Here is a 21,292-nt window from a genome sequence, read left to right on the forward strand (position 1 = left end):
TGAATAGGTGCCTGTAGACCAGTTTGAATGACCCACCTTCTGTTAACTACTGTTATTTATGCAAAGTCACTTACACATAACATTATAATAATGCGTGTTGCTAAACAGTAGTGAGAGGCCAGGACTGGATACGTAAGGAAAAGATAGCCCTAATAAATTTTGAGGGTGTATATTAAACTCAGATCCCAACACTGCACAGCATGATGTTTTAAGCCAACATTGTGCAAAGTGATAATAAACCTTTGAAATAATGTTTGACAAGTTTGAACATTGGAAAAATTGAATCGTTAAAATATACTTAATTTAATCTTGAAACAATTGTGGGATTGAGAATAGTACTTACATTTATTTACTGATATAACAATAGTAAAGAGAGCTCATAGTTTTTGATTAATTACTTTCCAGTACTTCTGAATAATATGATAAAGTTCTATCAAAATACATTTTGTTTCTTTCCTTTGATCCCTTTCTTTATTTTTGAAAGAATATCTTCAGCTGAAAAGAATATCAATTGGAAAACCAATAAATAATTTATTACGATAATAAGGTTGCAAAAATGATGTTCAAGAAATCAAGGCAACATTAGGTTCATAGAGGTATACAGCATGGAAAAAGGCCCTTTGGTCTGACACGACCAGGTCAGACCATTGAGTACAAGCATTGGGACATCATTTTACAGTTGTACAAGACATTAATGAAGCGATATTTTCTTGTCAGGAAGGGTATTTCAGCTAATCTCGGTTGTGCCTTATGATATATCAGTGAACACAGAAGTATCGCAACCCTGAGGCTTTCCCAATTTTCACCTCAAGGTTACTACAACTGATTGTGTTGCCGCTGTTTACTCAGCAGTGGGTGAATTTAACAGACCACAAGGCCCTATTTGAAGTACAGGAAGGAAACCATTCAGGATTTAAGTATTTCCCTTAACTTTAATTTCTAAGTCTGATCATTGCAGTATATGGCAGTTTGACATGCACAAGTTGGCTGTCACATTTCGTTCAACTCAAAATCATTTAATAGGTCATAATGTGGTGTGGAACATTTGAAGGTTATGAAAGATGCTATTTAGATTCATATTCTTTCTTCTAACATCAAGGCCAATTCATCAAGGGCGTAATAGGCCCAAGTGCGACTTCAGCTCCTGTCAATTGTGGTTTTGCAACAGGAGTTCACTGAGCTTATAATGTATAATTCACAGTGTTTTACCAAGATGTAAAATGCTATTCTGTCAGAAGTGAAGAACGGCTCTTGTCAGAACAAACTGTACTGTGATTTTTAAAATGGAAGCAAACGCTGGACGTCTGTAATAAACAGCACGGTGGCACAGTGGTTAGCACTGCTGCCTCACAGCGCTAGAGACCCGGGTTCAATTCCCGACTCAGGCGACTGACTGTGTGGAGTTTGCACGTTCTCCCCGTGTCTGCGTGGGTTTCCTCCGGGTGCTCCGGTTTCCTCCCACACTCCAAAGATGTGCGGGTCAGGTGAATTGGCCATGCTAAATTGCCCGTAGTGTTAGGTAAGGGATAAATGTAGGGGTATGGGTGGGTTTCGCTTCGGCGGGTCGGTGTGGACTTGTTGGGCCGAAGGGCCTGTTTCCACACTGTAAGTAATCTAATCTAAGAAAATGCAGGACACACACAGCATGTGCGTCTGCAATGTGCAAGGCAAAGATGCGTTAATATTGCAGGTGTGTTCTGTTGTGTTAATATTGCATGAAACATTTGCTTGCATTTACTGCTGTATTAAAGACATCTCATTGTATACAATTAATTTGGACTTTATAACAAAGGTTATTTTCAAGCTCATTCTCAACTTCTGGACAATGCTAGCAAGGCCAACATTAGTTGTCCATCCTTTGTTTCTCAGGAGAGTTGGTCAGTTGAGGTGGGTGGTTGGCTTTCTTTCAAAATCATTCAAACCTATTTTGAAATGATTGGGTGAGGCGCCAGTCCACTTCAGAGGCACTTAAGAGATACCCATGTCATGTTGTGTTTATAATCATACAAAGGCAACAAACCTCTTCCGGTAAAGGACATGAGTAAACCAACCAAGCCTTTACATGTGCAGCCCATTAAGCAACAGCTGCTTTGAGCGCGTTGTGCAAGATTGTCCAGCTTTCAGTCCAGTCAGTCTTTAATTAAGAAAATACATGCTGGCCAGAGCAGAATTGGAACATTGCAGACACTGGGACAGACCCTATGAGATTAGCTCTGGAACCACAGCCCGTGACTGGTCGAATCGATATCAGTTAACGGAGTGGAAACATTGAGCGTTGAATTTCCATGGCAACAGTGGCAAATTGTCACAGCAGGTTAGGATAAGGTGGAATTGCAAAGTTACATGAAGGTTGCTTTCTGGCTAAATAGTTTGAAGCCTAAAATGCTATTTAATTAACAGCCTCCCCTTCTTTTCAGAATTTCCAGAATCATTTTGATAATTGTTATTACGGTCTTTTTGTGTCTTTGATCTGGCTAACAGCCTTTCTTTTTTTTCTCTTTCTGCTGTCTCTTTTGTGTCTCTCTGTTGTTGTTCCATTCCTCCTGCCTGATCTCCCTATACTGTACTGACAAACAATGCTCCCCTGTGTCATTATTGCTTGGATCACGGTATCTCATACCTTCTTGTCACGTGATTTCCGATTGCGTAACATTTCTGTCAATGGTCGGTGCGCACGGGACTGGCAAATCCCTTGCCATGCCTACTTCTCTCTTAATGTACCTCTCCATCCAGGAGGCAAAGGACTGAAGCTAATTAAGGGTAAGTAACTTGATCATAGTCGTACCCACAATCTAGTTAGTCCGCGGTAAGGCAGTGAAAACTGGGTGAGACCACACCACCTGAATACGAAGAAACGCCGAGCTAAAGCAAATTGTTCCGGTCTCCTGTTGAACCAAAGGTGGGTGGGTATCAATTCAGACTTTATTTTTTATTCTGATCTTCTCAGGTTTTCACTGTATTGTTTCAGTTGTCTCGCTAAGTAGCCGCAATGCAACTGCTGTATAAAAGGCCTTTAGTTTGCAGATTAGTTTTTAGCTTGTTCTGTGATCAGGTATTTAAGAAGTGCTCTAATCACTGTTACATGTTGTGATATGTTCACTGTTGATACAGCATAATCTTTATTTTTAAGTGGGTATAAGCAATGTTTTCATCACAAGTTCTCTTTTTGTAGCCATTCTTACTTTTGTTCCAAGTCTAAATTTAAATTCAGATAATATTAAGGTAAAAAGTTAAACAATATGCTTATGTATTGCAGCTTTATAAATCAGTCACAAAGACTTCTTCTGTTGGGCTTTGCGTAATTATGTATTTGAAAGTATAAACCTTTGGATTCCAGTAGGAGTTTTAGGAAGCAATTGCTGAGCAGTCATCTACTCAAAATTGTTTATAGGAGATTGAGGGGAGAGTTTAGGGAAAATATATTTTCGTTGACAGTCATTGGAGTTTGGAATATTTCACAACAAAGTGTGGTTGAGTTATAGACTGTTATAATTGTCTATGTTATAATCTATAATACTTTAATGTTATAGACTATATTTTTTATCTATTACCTTGGTTAGTATTTAGGCATCACAATAGCTGTTGCATTGCTTAAAGAACAAGATGATTGAATAATTAGAGGGTTACAGGGCTTGTGTTAGGCAGTGTAGTGAATTTTGGAGTGTATTTGCAAAGGTACAGAATGGAATAAAGGCCCTCATTCAGTATTGTAAGCTTTTTTTGGTTTGTGGTACTGACTGCATTGCAAAGACATCACTTTCCTGGGAAATTCATCATCCATGTTCTTGTTCTGACCCCATCTAGTTCTCACCCTGGATGGACAGTTTATACCAATACAGCATATCCTGTCCATTATTGTCCAATAATGGGATAAGGATTCCTCTGGTTCTATGGCATTGCAAATGCATAAATGATGATTCCTCCATTTGATGTATAAAAGACAGGTTTTTTTAATGTGAACATGTTTGCCATGTGGCAAAGTGAGTAATTCAGTGAAATTTTGCATCTATTTAACCTCCCACCACTTCTGCTCAAACAGTCACTCCTAGATGTGACTTCAGCACAGTATTGGGTCAAATGCACAAGTTGTGAGATTGTACAGGTCAATCGCTGGGATCAGCCAAAGCAGTATTCATTTTGGAGTCTCAATTGCTTAGGTTGCGCAGTGCCAATAAGATTCAATTTAAGCCTAAACTTGGAACTTCAGATTTCTTCAAAAGGGTGGACAAAAACACAGTCATTTTGTTAGAATAACTGGTGTTTCTGCACACTCTCAAATATCTAGAAAGGGAATAAGATCTCATTCTAATTCTAACAGTTAAATTGCTGCTAGCCCTTAGAGTTCTTCGCCTCATGCTGGAATTCTCTCTCTAACCTCTTCACCTCAAGATCATTCTGAGCAAGTTTTTGATTATCTGTCCCCATACCTTCTTATGTGTTCAGTAACAAGTTTTTGTGAAGTTTCTTGGGAACAGTTTATGATGTTAAAGATGCCATAGAAATGTCAGTTGTTGCTGCTCTGTAGTGGGTCTGCAAGAGACCACTTTCGCTCCTCCTCTTTCTCAGTTACAAGCCATCCCTTGCCAACAGCATCTGAAAGTACAGTGTCAGTTTTCACAGAGAAGTTCACTGCACACAACTCTTCTGCATCTTCACCTTGTCTCTACTGCTGCCGAATTCTCTGCTGCAGAGACTGATCGAACAACCAGTAATAGATGGCTTCCAATTAAATGTTGGGACAACTGAAGCTATTGTCTTTTGTTCTTATTCCTAACTTTGTTTCCTACCTACCGACTCTGTCCTTCTTGCAGGAAAAGATCTGTATAAACCAGGCTTTTTATAGCCTTCGTGTTGTCTTTGATCCTGAGGTGAACCTCACTTCATATTCATGCCGTTAGGAGCCCCCTCCACTTTTTAATGTCACTCAATTTTGCCCTCGTCTTGGCTCATCTGCTGCTGAAGCTCCCATCCATGCCTTTGTTACCCTGAGAATCAACTATTCCAGTGCACTAGGAGAAAGTGAGGACTGCAGATGCTGGAGATCAGAGCACCCCTGGCTGGTCTCCCTTCATATGGATTACCCACAGCACTGCTGCCCATGACTTAATTTGCAGCGAGTCTTATTTCCCAAGCAACCCCATGCTCGCTGACTAACTCTGGCTTCCAGTCAAGCAGCACCTTGAGTTTAAAATTCTCACCCTTGTTTTCAAATCCCTCTGCAGCCTTGCCCCTCCCATCTCTGCAATCGCCTCCGGCTGCATGAAGCTCCAAGATATCTGTGTTGTTCTAACCCTGGCCTCTTGTGGTTTTCCAATTATAATTGTTTCACATTATGTGCTTTTAATTGTATAGGCCTTAAGTTCTGGAATTCTCTCCCTACACTCCTCTGTCTTCTGCTCACTTTCCTCTCTTAAGAGAAAGTATTTGGACAACTGACCTAATATCTCCCTATGTAGCTCAGTGTCAAACATTGTTCCTGCTCACATGTGATGTTTACATTAGAGCTGCTAACTAAATATAAGTTGTTGTTCAGAGGCCATTTTTATTTTCACACTGAAAGCTTGGCACTTTGCCTTCCATAGAGGCATTCGGTGTTGTCTTTTATATAATCACAGGGCATGGGTATCATTGGTTAGGCTGCCATTTATTGCCCAAATGGTAATTGAGAGTCATTCACATTACCAGGGTCATGTGGTAAGGCATTACTATGGGTCAAGAGTCACTTGTGGAGAAGAACAACAAAGTTTCCGCTGTGAAGGACATTAGTAAACCAGATGGGGCTTAGCTTTTTAACTCCAGTTCTTTTTTAAATGTTTACGTTCAGATTTCACATGCTGCCATGGTAGCATTTGAACACATGTTGCCAGAGCAGAGGCTTGGAATTCTAGACTGCTCATCCAGTGACCTTGCCAATACATTACTGCCTCCTGGTGTTTCTGTGCCGCTGTTATTTGTTTCCAATGTAAATAATGTCTCTTTCTTCCAATCTCTCACGCTTTCCTCTAGATCAGTGATGATTCAGTCATGCCAAGTTAGATAATTCATAAATTTAGCCACTGGGTGGTGTGTGGTTGTGTAGTGATAACACACTGGACTAGTAATTCTGAGGTTTAGGCTAATGCTATGGAATAACAGTTCAAGACCATTAAAAACAGGTGTTCATTCTCACTGATTTAAAGTTAAATTCAATTAATGAAATCAAACCATTAAACCATTGTCAATGGATTTTAAAAATAAAGTTGGTTCACTAATGCCCTTTTGTGAAGGAAATCTGCCATCCTTACCTGACCTAGTCTACATGTGATTTGAGATCTACGGTTGACTGTGAAATGGCTGAGCAAACACCACTCATTTCAATTACTGAGATGTTTGTATCATCGACAACTGTGGGTGAAGTGCCGGAAGACTGGAAGTTGGCTAATGTGGTGCCACTATTTAAGAAAGGTGGTAAAGAAAAGCCAGGGAACTATAGATCAGTGAGCCTGAAATTGGTGGTGGACAGATTGTTGGAAGAACCTGCGGGACAGAAAAGTAAGGACTAACTAGGGATAGTCAACAGGGCTTTGTGTGTGGGAAATCATGTCTCACTAATTTGATTGAGTTACTTGAAGAAGTAACCAAGAGGATTGATGAGGGCAGAGTGATGGATGTGATCTATATGGATTTCACTAAGGTGTTCGACATGGTTCCTCATGGTTAGTAAAGTTAGATCACATGGAATATAGGGAGAACTAGCCATTTGAATACAAAACTTGCCCCAAAGTAGAAGACAGAGGGTGGTGGTGGAGAGTTGTTTTTCAGACTGGAGGTCTATGACCAATGGTGTACCACAGGGATTGATGCTGGGTCCACTGCTTTTTGTCATTTATATAAATGATTTGGATGTCAACATAAGAGTTATACAGATGACACAAAAATTCGAGGCGTAGTGAAAGTGAAGAAGGTTACCTCAGAGTACAATGTGACCTTGATCAAATGGGCCAATGGGCCGTGGAGTGGCAGGTGGAGTTTAATTTAGACAAATGTAAGGTGCTGCATTTTGGAAAGGCAAATCAGAGCAGGACTTATACACTTAATGGTAAAATCATAGGGAATGTTGCTGAACAAAGAGACCTTTGAGAGCAGGTTCATAGCTCCTTGAAAGTGAGTCCCAAGTAGACAGGAGAGTGAAGAAGGCATTTGGTATGCTTGCCTTTACTGGTCAGTGCATTGAGTATAAAAGTTGGGAGGTCATATTGTGGCTGTACAGGACTTTGGTTAGGCCACTATTGGGATGCTGCATGTAATTCTCGTCTCCTGCTTTAGTTCGGATGTTTTGAAACATGAAAGGGTTCTGAAAAGATTTGCAAGGATGTTGCCAAGGTTGGATAATTTGAGCTACAGAGAGAGTCTAAATAGGATAGGACTGTTTTCCCTGGAGCATCGGAGGCTGAGGGGTGACCTTATAGAAGTTTATAAAATCATCAGGGGCATAAGTAGGGTAAATAGACAAGGTATTTTCTATGGGGTGGGGGAGTCCAAAACTAGAGGACATAGGTTTAAGGTGATAGAGGAAAGATTTAAAAAGGGACCTAAGGGGCAATTTTTTCATGCAGAGGGTGGTGCATGTATAGAATGAGCTGCCAGAGAAAGTGGTGGAGACTGGTACAATTACAACATTTAAAAGGCAGCTGGATGGGTGTGTGAATAGGAAGGGTTTAGAATGATGTGGGCCAAATGTGACAAATGAGACTAGATTCATTAAGGATGTCTGGTCGACATGAATGAGTTGGACCGAAGGGTCTACTAACGCGCTGTACTTCTCTATGACTCTAAAAATTAGGGATGGCAAACAAATACGATGGCCTAATCCTGAGACCAAGGTAATGTTCTAGGGCCTCGGGTTTGAATCCTGCCGTAGAACTTGAATCAGTGGAATTTGAATTCAGTTTTCAAACAAATCTGGGATTAAGAGCCTAATAATACCATTGTTGAAAAAAAATTCCATCTTTTGTTCACTATTGTCCTTTGGTGATGGGAACTGGCATCCTTACCTGGTCTGGACTGCATGTTATTCCAGACCCACAAATGTGATTGACTAGTAAATGCACTCTGGGTTGGGTATTAAATCTGGTGTAGGCAGTGACACCCTTACCCTGTGAATGAATAAAAAATAAAATTAATTATTGGATTGGCCAGCAAATGCCCATGTCCTGTGAAATAATAAAAACAAACAGAATGCTATCACCTGGAATATTGATACATAATGAGGGTTTTAAAAGAAACTTCTATGTACAGCTCCTTTTCAGACAATAGTTTGAGTAATCTACCCATTACTTTGAGCTTAGGATTTCACAGCCAATGTTGTTAAGAGAGTTTCACAGTATAGTTCATATAAACTGAGAAAACTGTGGATGTGATAAGTCAGAGACACAAATAGAATTTGCTGGAAAAGCTCAGCAGGTCTGGCAGCATCTGTGAAGAGAATCAGAGTTAACGTTTCGGGTCACAACTGGTCTGAGGAAGGGTCACTCTACCTGAAACGTTAACTTTGATTCTCTCCATAAATGGTGCCTAACCTTCTCAGCTTAGTTTCTGAGTAAGAACCTTGGTCATGGTCCTAACCAAAGGATTCACCAGTTAGGACCAAGAAGAGGAAACATCTCTTCAGTCAGAGGTTCAACTCTTCAAAACCCCTGTACTCTTTGAAACCCCCCAGAGGGTTGTGGATGCTTCACCTTTGAGTACATTGAGATAGAGATGAACCGATTTGTTGGCCAAAAGGGAATCAAGGGATATGGAGATAAATTGAGAAAGTGCAGTTGAGATAATAGACCAGTCTCGATTTTATTGAATGGTGGAGCAGACTCCACAAGTTGCCAGCACCTATGTCTTGTGCTCTTAAAAACATATTCACTCTATTTTATGTTGTTTATATTTGATAAATTGTTTGGTAATGTCACCCATAGCTTGGTTGGTAGCCCCCTCACCTCTTCACTGGGTCATGGGCTCAGCTTCCAGTCATGAGACTTGAATTCAAAAGCCCAGGCTGACAGCGCAGTGCAGGATTAGGGAAGCACTGTGCTGTCGTCTTTTGGGTGGAGGTATTGAATTCAGGTCTTTGGGATTTCTTGGGTAGATCTGAAAGACCCCACAACACTCTTTTGAAGGTATTCAGGGAATACTGCCCAGGGCCATGGTTGATATTTATTCTTTGATTAGCATCAGAAGTAAAGCCAATTGTCTGGCCTTTATAACATTGTAGGAGCTTGCTGCATGTAAATTGCTGGTTGTGTTTCTACATTACAATGATGTTACATTGGTAACCTACTCTCCCTTTCATAACCCCCGAATTCTCTTTACAGACTACTTGTTAGGCATGAGAGCTTCATATATACTTCATATATATATCCTTCAAAAACTCCGATTGGTGGTCATTCCTTCTGTATGCACTTTAAATAATTTTAATTTTAATAATTTTTAATTTAGACAGCATGGTGGCTCATTGGTTAGCACTACTTCATCACAGCTCCAGGGACCTGGGTTCAGTTCCAACCTTAGATAGTTGCCTGTGTGGAGAAAAGGTATGGTGCTGGAAAAGCTCAGCAGGACAGGCAGCATCCGAGGAGCAGGAGAGTCGATGTTTGGGCAAGCATTCCTGATGAAGGGCTTATAGCTGAAATGTTGATCCTCCTGCTCCTCGGATGCTTCCATACCTGCTGTGCTTTTCCAGTGTCATATGTTTTGACGATTGCCTGTCTGGAGTTTGCACATTCTCCCTGTATCTGCATGGGTTACCTCCAGGTACTCTGGTTTCCCCTCAGAGTCCAAAGAAGTACAGGTTAGGTGGATTGTCCATGCTAAATTGCCCATAGTGATATCTAAATGATGTGTTATCTAAGTGGATTAGCCATGGGGAATGCAGGGATAGAGGAGGGGAGGTGGGCCTGGGTAGGATGCTGCTTGAAGCATCAGTGTGGACTTGATGGGCTGAATGACGTGCTGTTGATTCTATGATTTGATTATTTATTGTGTTGACAGATTATCTCATCGAGGTATAAAACAGTTGATCTTAATTTTTTCCTCATATGAATTCCACTTACTCTACATCTAACGGGATCCAACTCATACTGAATAGAAGGAGTATTTTACCTCTTTTGAAAAATACCCATGTTCCTATCCAGTGAAGAGCCACTAGATCTCTGTGCTCAATGAACTGGTTTGGCTTTCAGCTGGTTATGTCTCAGTATAAAATTCCCATTCTTGTTTTTCAACACTTGTTTGACTCTGCCAGTTCCTTTTCTCTGTAATTTCTTCCAACCCCACAGTCATCTGAGATATCTGCGCTCCTCTGCTATTCTGTGCCTCTGTCATTGACAGCTGTACCTAAAACCTATTCTATTCTTCTTTTAAGACACTCCTTAAAACCTACCTCTTTGACCTAACTGAAAACAAAATGCTGGACATCACAGTGGGTCGGGCAACATCCATGGAATTAGAGCAAGCTAACATTTTGAGTCTAGATGCCCTGATGAAGAATCATCTAGATTCGAAATGTTAGCTCGCTCTCTATCCATGGATGCTTTTTGCTACCTTCCCCACTCTCCTCTCTGACCTATCACCTTCATCCCCATCCCCATCCACCTATGGTATGCTTTGCTACCTTCTCCCCAGCTCCACCCCCCTCCCATTTATCTCTCCACCCTGGAGGCTCTCTGCCTTCAGTCCTAATGAAGGGCTTTTGCCTGAAATGTTGATTTTCCTGCTCCTTGGATGCTGCCTGACCAGCTGTGCTTTTCCAGCACCACACTAATCTAGACTCTTGTACCATGGTTGCTTGGAAAACTAGCATAGAGCTTCACGATATATACTCTTGAGAGTTAATTATTTTGTGAGGCTGATATAGGGGAAATTGGAAGGAAAAGAAGCAAAAAAAATCTTTTGCAATATTTATTGCGTCGAACAATATTCAATGCTCATAAGCTGTACTTTGTCACGATGAGATTTGTATTTAACTCACCACCTCCTAAAGACTGCATTTCCAATTCTGTCAATAAATTATTTATTTGTGTTCAGTGAATATTGTCTTTGTGGATTGTGCCTCTTGTTATTTGTGATTATCCGTAGCTTAGAGCTACTTTGAATAGTTGGACATCTGTTGTAAAAGCCTCTGAAATAATGCTACAGTAGATAATGTTGTTTTCAATCATTTGGCCAGTTAATAATAAATGAGATCTGATCTGTATGACTAATATAACTTCTTGTGAGATTAAGGCAGGTACCATGTTGCTCTGAATGTCCCATTTGAAAGTAGTTAAAGTATTAATTATTTAGTTGTGTACTAACAGCAGGGAGTTAAACCTATAATAGAATATCCTGACAGCATTTTACTGTACCCAGTGGCCTTATTCTACTGTGGCAGGGTGGGGGGGGGGGTGGGGGGGAGGTTTGATATTGGTAACAACAAAAGAAAAGCAATGCATTTTTAATGCATCTTTTAAACCTCAAGATGGGGGATTTCAAGATTAGGAGGAACGTTTTTAAGGTGAGAGGAGGGAGATTTAAAAAAAGGACACGAGGGGCAAATTTTTTCAATAGAGGTTGGTTCGCATGTAGAACGAATTTCCTGAGGAAGTGGTGAATGTAGGCATGGTTAAAATGTTTAAAAGACATTTAGATAGGTTCACGAATAGTGATGGTTTGGAGGGATAAGGGCCAGGAACAGGCAGATGGGACTAGTTCAGTTTGGGATTATGTTTGGCATGGATTGGTTGGACTGAAGTATCTGATTCCGTGCTGTATGACCCTATGAGCCCAATGTCCTAAAGATTTTATAACAAATTTGCACGTGGTAAGATTCACAAACAATTGACATTGAACTAAATGACCTGATGATCTTTTCTTCGGTTGTCCAGAACATTAGGCTAAATATCCCACTCTTCTTTGAAGAGCACCACAAAGCTTGCATGCCTCAATGTAGATGGAGCCCCAGTATTGTGTGAGCGACAGCATCGCCAAGAGTGCAACCCATGGCCTTTTGATTCACGAATGAGATTGCTTCCACTTAGCCAAAACTGGTAGTTTGTTGTCCATTGACCTTTGCGAGCTGATCAGTGCCGTATGACCAAGACAAGAGCAGTTCTGTGTCTGTGTACGCATTGAAGCACCGTGCAAGGCTATATGTTTATTTTTAGGTTTTCCTTTCTTGACATGTCATCTCATTTCTCCTGATGCTGCTGACTCTAGCTGAACAGTTCTGCCTTCACCCAGATGATCATTCTTCATGAGGGAGTCTTGTTAATGAGCCAAACTAACTCAAACATATATCATTCATCTACAATCACAGAGTAAGGGCCACACTAAACTCGTGGATGTGCTCATGACAATTACTAGATGATAAAAGACCAAAGCCCATTTAATTCACCTTTTGCCATTCTTGTAGTCACGTGAAACAATGAGGATTGACAATTTACTGTATAGATCTATCTTTCATTAATTAGTCAGCAACAGAGCCAGAATGGTCACAAGGAGAAACTCCATTGGTGGATACCCTTTGGAACCATATGCTCAAAGACACTTCTTTTCTCTTAAGCATTTCTTTACATCTGTTCTGTGTGGTATCTGTTATCTTTACCCAAATCTGAGATACCATCGAAAATAGGAGCAGGAGTAGGCCATTCTGCCCTTCAAGCCTGATCCACATTCAATGATCATGGTCGATCATCGGACTCTGTTCCCTGTTCCAATTTTCTCCCCATACCCTTTAGCTGCAAGAACTGTATCTGTCTCCTTCTTGAAAACATTAAATTGTTTGATCTCAGCTGCTTTCTGCGGCAGAGAATTCCACAGGCTCACCACTGTCTGGGTGAAGAAGTTTCCCCAGATCTTAGTCCTAAATGTCCCAACTTGTATCCTTAAACCAGGACCTCTGGTTCAATATTCCCTGGACACTGGGAACATCCTTCCTGCATTTCCATGTCTAGTCCTATTAGAATTACAGCTTGATCATTGTGCATCCACAGTTATACACAGAGGGACAGCCTGCTAAATGGGCTAATTGATGGTGGGAGGAAGTGTGAAAGAATGACTAAATCCTACCTTGCTTGTTATAAAGCATTGCTAAAAATGTAAGGACCCTGAATCTAGATGGGCAAAACTGTAAACAGTTTTGGAAGTTACCTTTGTTTTCCTTATGAAATACCCTGTTTGTATGCACCTTTCTGGTGAACACATCAGTTTGCACAGCAGCTTAGTGTTTCTCCAGGGTGTCAGCCACTCAATGGTTCTTTCAATTAGTACTGACTATTAATAGATTGGACAATAAAACTCCACCTATTTCACTGAGGCTTGGTGCATAAATTATTGTGCAAGAAGTTTAGTTCTACTGCATCTACTTTACATTCTTAAGTACTTAGAATGGAAAAATGTCACTGTTTGGATACAAACTTGACAGTTGAAAACACAATCTCACAACAAGATATTAGTTTTTTACACCAATGACAGCAATTTGCATTGCCTCAGCAAGAAACGACTTGCACCTAGTTTCCAAATGCTGCTGCGTTCAGTCTCAGCTGATGTGATATCACTAACGTCTGGAGACAGGATATTAAAAATATTCTTCAAACCATTTCTCAACTTCTATCATGTTGCTCAGATGAAAACACTTCTTGTCTCAAATCCAGCTTTCTCCCAAAGGGCAACCTATCTAGAAGGAATTAATTGTTTAAATGTTCTTCTCTTTGCCACAAGACTTTATTTAATTGTTATGATTATAAGCTTTGATTAAATTGGATTGAAGTTTTGAGACAAGGCCTTTTCTGGGGTATGCTATTTTGCTTGCAATTTGTTCTTCAAATTTACATTTAATGGCTTATAGAAAAAAATCAATGGATTGAATAACATAGTGGGGGGTTTGGAATAGGCACACAAATATGCCTGTATGAAATTCTTATTTTAGCAATTGCTGTTTACTTTAAATAGATTAGCACCTTCATTATTGAAGTGAAGTTGCATATGAATATAGTGAATGAAGTAGGATTTTACATAATGGTTTTATAGTTTTGCATACTTGCTGCCAAGCCTAATGTTAACTGACCAAACTATCAGTGGTTGAATCTGCTTGTCACTGTCTACTCATGATGTGACACTGATTAACATAAATCTCTTAAGGATTGAACCAGTTTCCACTAGGATTTAGAATGTTAAGTCCCTGGGTGTAAAGCTGTGAAAATGCTGTGACTCTTCCAAACAGCTCCTTTAGAAATAAATCTTCAAATTGGAGCTCTTACACGCTCATTGATGTCACAATTTAAATAAACTCACACATTAATGACACAGAATTTTCTTTCTTTCTTGTCTTTCTAGACTTTTACACTTCCTCTGGTTCCAAGAAAAATAAAACTAAATAAAAATTGAACTTATTTTGAATAAAGAGGACTCTGGGGAAGTATGATAGTGGTGTACAACATAATGAATAATAAGATGGAAGTAAGCTAGATATTTAATTTGAATTAGGAAGCCTAGGTACAAAATTCATGAAGATAGTGATTAAATAGGGACTGAGTTGGATGATCAGCCATGATCATGTTGAATGGTGGGGCAGGCTGAAATGGCTGAATGGCCCACCCTGCTCCTATTTCTATGTTTCTATATTACTTGATGTTTTAATGTCAGTTAATATTACATTAAATTAGTTTTCACAGATGACATTGGGGGTGTTACTGTATAGTTGACTTAAAGAATATAAAGAGGTTTTGTTAAAGTCCCAGTTGGGGACATTTAGGAGTTGGGCACAAAAGTCACTTCCCAGTTCCATCCAGCCCCTGGCCATTTTCCCAGTGGTATGAAGGGAGTGGGAGGGTAATGGCAGGGCTAGCCATCCACAAGCATTGGAGACCAGATTTGTTCAGTTATTGGTTTGTGAAAGCCTATTGAACATCGACTGGAATGTTCAGTCCTTTGTTAGGCGCCCAGAGTTGGCTCCAGTTGTTTTAATGGGAGCTCAACCCTCCAGGCAGGTTTAGAAGCCCCCTCGACAATGGCGGGCCAGTGAATGAGGCTGTTTTTCAATTTAAACATTAAAACAAAGGATAGGTGGCTGTCTCCACCTTGGGGTAATCGCTCTGATTTACTCAGAATTTACTTTGATTGAAGTGAAGGAAGTCCAGAAAGATTGTGGCAAGGTGAATGTGGAAAGGATGATTCCATTTTAGGTGCGTCCAAGACTATGGAGTACTGTTTCAAAGTTTGGGAGTACCTTTGTTGGCCAGCAATAAAGAGAATTTTTTTTGTGCGACTTTGGATCTCTCTGAATCAGAAAGCAATGGAGATGGTTATTAAATATTTTAAGGTGGAAGTAGATAGTTTCTGATGAGGCAAGGAATCTAATGTGGAATTTGAAAGGCGAGCCCATTGGCCGTGATCTTATTGAATAGCAGGGCAAGCTCAAGGGCCAAATGGTCCAATTTCTTAGGTTTGTAAGGAAATATCTCTCACTGTGTCTCTCAATCTGGAGGAGCTTCCTATTATCCTTCCAGCATTACTGATTACAGATTAGTGTTTTGCACATAGTGCAGACTTCTGATCCTCCTTATGAGCCTGATGGCAGGGTTCAGAAGCCTGTGGCAAGGTCCTATCTATCAAAAGATACTTGAAATGATGAAACGCAATGATGAAGCCCATTTGCCCATTTTTTCAAGTGCCAGGAATTTTCTAAATTCCAAAATTCCTAGTCTAATTATCGCAAACTTGATAAATCTCATTCTACAACATTCTAAAATATAGAATTTACATACATGGAACTCAGAGATTCCCACACTTTCCACATGAAGTTGAATTGAATTTGAATTAGCATTTGTCACATGTCCTCACATGACTGCAGTGAAAAGTTTACAAGTCATCACTTACAAGTCATATCTTAGGTACCTAGGTATAGATTCTTAAGTACAAATTCTTAGGGAAAATTAGTAGAAAAATAAAATAAATAAAAAGTCCAGCAATAATTTAGAAAAATTGAGAAATAAGAGTTCAAAATAACAGTCCTTCCAAACTTGCAGGTCTCCTAACCAGCAGGAGCTGAACAGATTGAAGTCTGTCATGAAGAGGTTTATTGGTAAAATTGCTCACCAAGTGTCTTCCATTGATCCCTAATTTCTCATATCTGCTTTGCACAGGTCCAAAATCTTTCAACATGATGTCCCCTACAAGTGATAACTCTGAGTTACTGGCTGAGATCAAAGCTGGGAAAAATCTGAAGCCAACCACACAGAGTAAAGGATGTACCGTGGTCTTTGCAAGTTCTGGGGCAATAGTAAGTACTCAGTATATCGGAGATGAAGGATTTTATGTTGACAATGCAGACCTGAAATGTGAGCAAATCAACACTTCTTCAAATGTTTCTTTACTTTATTTGCTCCATGACAGCCTGAATATGCAAAGCGCCAGGTGGGCAGCCCAACTGAACCAGCTGTAAATGGCATGGCAACGTCACAGACGATGGATGTTGAGTCTCTCATACCAACTCACGATGAGCAGGGAACCCCAATCCCAGAGTGGAAGAGGCAGGTGATGGCACGAAAACTGCAGGTCAAGATCCAGGAAGAGGAAGAGCAGAAACGTCGAGTGAGTTTTTAAAAATAAACCCTGCTCCTCTGTATCTAAATCACTTGTGCCCTCTTCGCTGTGTTTTTTGATCAACTTCAAGATTTCTGAAGCTATAATTTCATCAAAGTTTATGCACCAAATCATGGCTGAATAAAGAAAAATCTGAGAGAATGAAAAGCTTAGTTAAGAGGGCTAGTATGATTGAAGTGAAATTTCTCACTGTTATGCCAAGCAAAGTTACAAAAATATCAAATAAGTCTTGATGCTAAGTATGCAGTTAAATACATGGAGGTTACAATGTTAAAAAAGGCCATTTGACCCAATAACTTTGAGTCAGTGTTTACCCACCATCCCAAGAAATAGTTCTAATCACATTCACTCCCTATCTTTTCCCTTATCTCCTTCAACCACTTCATCCACCCATTCAATCTAATCTTGAACCTTGTTACAGTTTCTTTCTACACCTGTAACCCTGGAAGGAATTACCATGGTTTTGTAGATCTCTGTGTGAAGAAAGTTTACCTTCTGCCTGAGACCAGGCAACATATTGGAATACTCTGCCAGAAAGGAAATGGGGAACAGATTCAGTCGTATTTTTCAAAAGGGAATTGAATATATCTATGAAGGGCAAATTGTAGAATAATGGGGAAAGAGTGGGATAATTGGATAGTGCTTTCAAAAAGCATGAACACAATGGGGTACATGACAATCTTCTGTGCTGTCTAATTCATTGACTCAAAGAATGACCTAGTTTGTATCCAGATGGGATAACTTCCCTCTGCTAGCTGTTAAGTCTTTCCCAATTGCTTTTTTAGAGTGATTGGAACAGAAGTCCACACTCAGTGAACTGGCTCGAGGATTGAATTCCTATACTCATCTACTCATATACAAGTTTGTAAATTCGTATATGAGTATACTGTTCCTATACTTATGTTTGGAATTGTTTTTTGGTCTCTGTTTTGCATTATGAATGCAATTTTTCATTCCCGAGACCTTTTCATAAGCTCCTCTCTCTCTCTCAAACATTGTTCTTAACTTACGAAAGGTAACTTCAAGTTTCCTTCATTTCAAGAACCTTTGCATTTTGTTTGTGCACATGAAAATATCAATTTGAAGAAATATGGATCGTAACCAACTAACAATTGGTTACTGTTAGTTGGTCAGGCATTGAGATGGCAGTGCTCAACTTCGTACTTGATTGAAAACTTGGTGATAAGCCAAAACTTTCTGCAAGCATTTCAATATTCAGTGTTACCATTTCTCATTGAACTGAATTGAATCAGAGAATGAGTATGGCAAAGACAAGTCCACTCTGCTTGTTCAGCCCATGTTGACTCTCTGCCAGAGCAACATCATTGGTCCTACTCATTTAGGAATGAATCAAACCAAGTGCAGTTCTGAAGACTCTTCTGTGGAAGTTAGATACAAGGGGATTCTCGTCTTCTGCTCTCTGGTTATCCCTGCTCACAATATCTCATGAACAAGACTGGCAGAGTTGGATCTCTTAAGTTTAGATACTTGTTTTTGCCTGCATTGCCAAAAACCAATAATTCATTAATTATTACTCCTATTGGTGGCATTGTTTGCGTTAATGCATTAACCAGATAAGCTCCGCAGTAAATCCCTAACAGTAAGTTTCGCATCTTCGTTCCTGATGAAGAACTTATGCTCGAAATGTCGACGCTCCTGCGCCTCGGATGCTGCCTGACTGCCTGTGCTTTTCCAGCGCTACACAATTTGACTCTGATCTCCAGCATCTGCAGTCCTCTCTTTCGCCTCCCTGCTGTAACCTGAAGCCAGGTCTTGTGTATAATTTTCTCAAATTACCTTGCACACTTACAATTCACATTTGAGCTTGGTCCAGAACTGTACAAAATCCATTCAGAATAATCTGGGCCACGTCAGCTCTGCCTACTTTCTTTAACTGCCAAATGACATTCACTGGTTTCATTCTGGATCCAAGTTGGTCATTTTATTGACAGCAAGGCTCTAGGCTAATCTGATTGGCAACTGGAGCAGATTGAGGCCTTTATTATTTTGGATAGTTTTGGTGCTTCTCTGTACTAGATCTATGTTATTATCTCTGACGAGATGTGGTCCTGAATTGCAATTTTGCAGAATTCTGCTGAAATTTCAACCATTCTGTGCCAAGCTTACTGTCAGGGATTTACTGCTGAACTTATTTGGTTAATGCATGAATTCAAACAATGCCACCAATGGGAACAATAACCAATGGATTGTTGACTTTTGCTCTAGTGCCTCACTGTCAGAGTCACTTACATCTACACTCCCCTTCCACTTCTGTTATGATGTGGATCAACCGTTTTCTCATTCTGAAGACCATTCCATCTAAATAGACCTTTAGAACTTGAAGATCGAGGTTGGCTTATGCTGTTGGTACTGAGGTGTATTGCACATCTTGATTACACAACATCAGAAGAGGTTGCAGCTTCCAGAACTCCAGGATTGTAAAGGCAGTACTATTTCAGTGCAAACCATCAGCGTTGAGAGTGTGGTGCTGGAAAAGCACAGCGGGTCAGGCAGCATTCGAGGAGCAGGAGAATCAACGTTTCGGGCATAAGCCCTTCATCAGGAATGAGGCTTGTGGGCCAAGGGGGGCTGAGAGAGAAATGGGAGGGGGGTGGCCTGGGGAGGAGGTAGCTGAGAACGCGATAGGTAGACGAAGATGGGGAGAAGGTGATAGGTGGAAGAGGAGGGGGTAGCTGATAGATAGGAAGGATGATGGACAGGTCAAAAGGACAGTGTCAAGTTGGAAGGTTGAAACTGGGATAAGGTAGGGGGAGGCGAAATGGGGAAACTGGTGAAATCCACATTAATCCCATGTAGTTGCAATATCCCAAGGTGGAAGGTCAGGCATTCTTCCTCCAGACATTGAGTGGTTAGGGTTTGGCAATGGAGGAGGCCAAGCACCTGTATGTTTTTGGTTGAGTGGGAGGGGCAGTTAAAGTGTTCAGCAATGGGGTGGTGGGATTGGTTGTTGCGGGTGTCTGAGAGATGCTCTCTTGACGTCCTGTCTCTCCAGTGTAGAGGAGACCACATTGGGTGCAACAGATGCAGTAGGTGACATTTGTAGAGGTACAGGCAGATTTCTGTTGGATGTGGAAGGATCTTTTGGGGCTTTGGATGGAGGTGAAGGGGAAGGTGTGGGTGCTTTGCAAACCATCAGAAGTCAGTTGCATACAAATTTCCTTACGAAAAATGTTGCTACCTCAGTTGTATGCTGGATACAGGGGATTGGTTAGCTCATTTGGGAAATTGCGATGCAGAATGATACCGGCAGCCCAATTCCTGTACCAGCTGAGGTTAGCACAAAGATCCTGCCTTCTCACCTCGCCTGAGGTACGGTGACCTTCAGGTTCAACTCACCACTGGTTGTCTCTAAATGACAGATCACCCATAGTCCTCTGGGACTGTGGTGACCATACCTTTATACAACTGGCTCCACAAACCTTCCAGAAAATGATGTTCCAATGTCCTTTGTACCAGCGATTGATCTCTGGGTTTGACCAAAATTTAGCCATCCTTAACAATCTTTATATAAAACAAAGTGATGCAGGTACTGGAAAGCTGAAACAAAAACAAATTTCTGGAGAAGCTCAGCAGGTCTGGGAGCATCTGTGGCGAGAAAGCAGAACTAACATTTTGGGTTGTTTTTGTTTGGGTTGTCTCAGATTTCCAAGTATCCAGAATTTATTTTGTTTTTCATTGAATATTATTATTATTGGGATAAATGCACCAAAATATTTGAGAGATATAATCTGTTCTTACATCATAACACACTATATATTCTTATAAAATATATATACTTTGCGATCAGCCTATAAAATCTCAACGAGGTGCTGATAACCATGGCTCACTAATGTCTTTTGGGGAAGGAAACTGTCCTCCTTACCTGGTATAGCCTACATGTGATTCAAGACCCACAACACTGTGCTTGACTCTTAACTGCCCCCTGACATGGGGGAGGACACTCTGTTCAAGGGCAATTCAACATGGCAACAAATGGTCTTTCCACTGATACCTACAACCCATAAAAGAATAAGAAGAAATGAACATTAGTAGACTGTATGGCTATCTGCTGAGAGTTTATTTGATGAAACTTGCTTGGCATAGCTAGTGTGGATTGGATTGCTGTGCAGAGTGTAACATTTCATTGAGTCGGTGTTTTGAATTTAAACTTTACAAATTACAAACATTAAGATGAGCTTGAATGCATTGACCACCAGTTTTAAATTAATGGCATTTAACTTCCTCAAAATATATTCTGCACCCATCCTCATACATCAATGCAAAAATATATCTGAAACTCCATTGTGCTGTTTAGGAAGTATCACATAAGAGATTAACATAAAATCAAAATTTAAAGATTATTCAAACAGTGCAAGATCCTCAGATATTAAAGCTACTACTCATTTATCAAATAATAAACTTTATTTCAGTCTTAGAAGTATAAGGAAAAATCTTGACCTTTCATACCAGATGCGAGTACAAGGTTTCATTTTATTTTCCACTATTTTACCTTACTGAGAGACATTTTGTGCTTTAATGGCCCAGGACTTTTTCAGCACATCCCAGGAATTGTTACCCATGAAAAATGGTAACAGCACTCAGGCTGATCAGCAAGTTAACACAAGGAACACCAGATGGATTTTCATGCAGATAAATGTGAGGTAATGCATATGGGAACAGA

At 40.3% G+C, this 21,292-nt stretch overlaps 1 protein-coding gene across 2 annotated transcripts in view; it reads left to right on the forward strand.

The window, feature by feature from the left end:
- Nucleotides 1-21,292, forward strand: part of espn (espin) — a 159,056-nt gene that overhangs the window by 105,025 nt on the left and 32,739 nt on the right. For both annotated transcript variants that reach the window (XM_060852005.1, XM_060852004.1), the window contains exons 10-11: nucleotides 16,152-16,288; nucleotides 16,402-16,599. In XM_060852005.1, coding sequence (XP_060707988.1) covers nucleotides 16,152-16,288; nucleotides 16,402-16,599 — 335 coding nt within the window. The remainder of the gene's footprint in view (nucleotides 1-16,151; nucleotides 16,289-16,401; nucleotides 16,600-21,292) is intronic.

This window comes from Hemiscyllium ocellatum, chromosome 37 (assembly GCF_020745735.1).
Source record: "Hemiscyllium ocellatum isolate sHemOce1 chromosome 37, sHemOce1.pat.X.cur, whole genome shotgun sequence".
Taxonomy (NCBI): Eukaryota; Metazoa; Chordata; class Chondrichthyes; order Orectolobiformes; family Hemiscylliidae; genus Hemiscyllium; species Hemiscyllium ocellatum.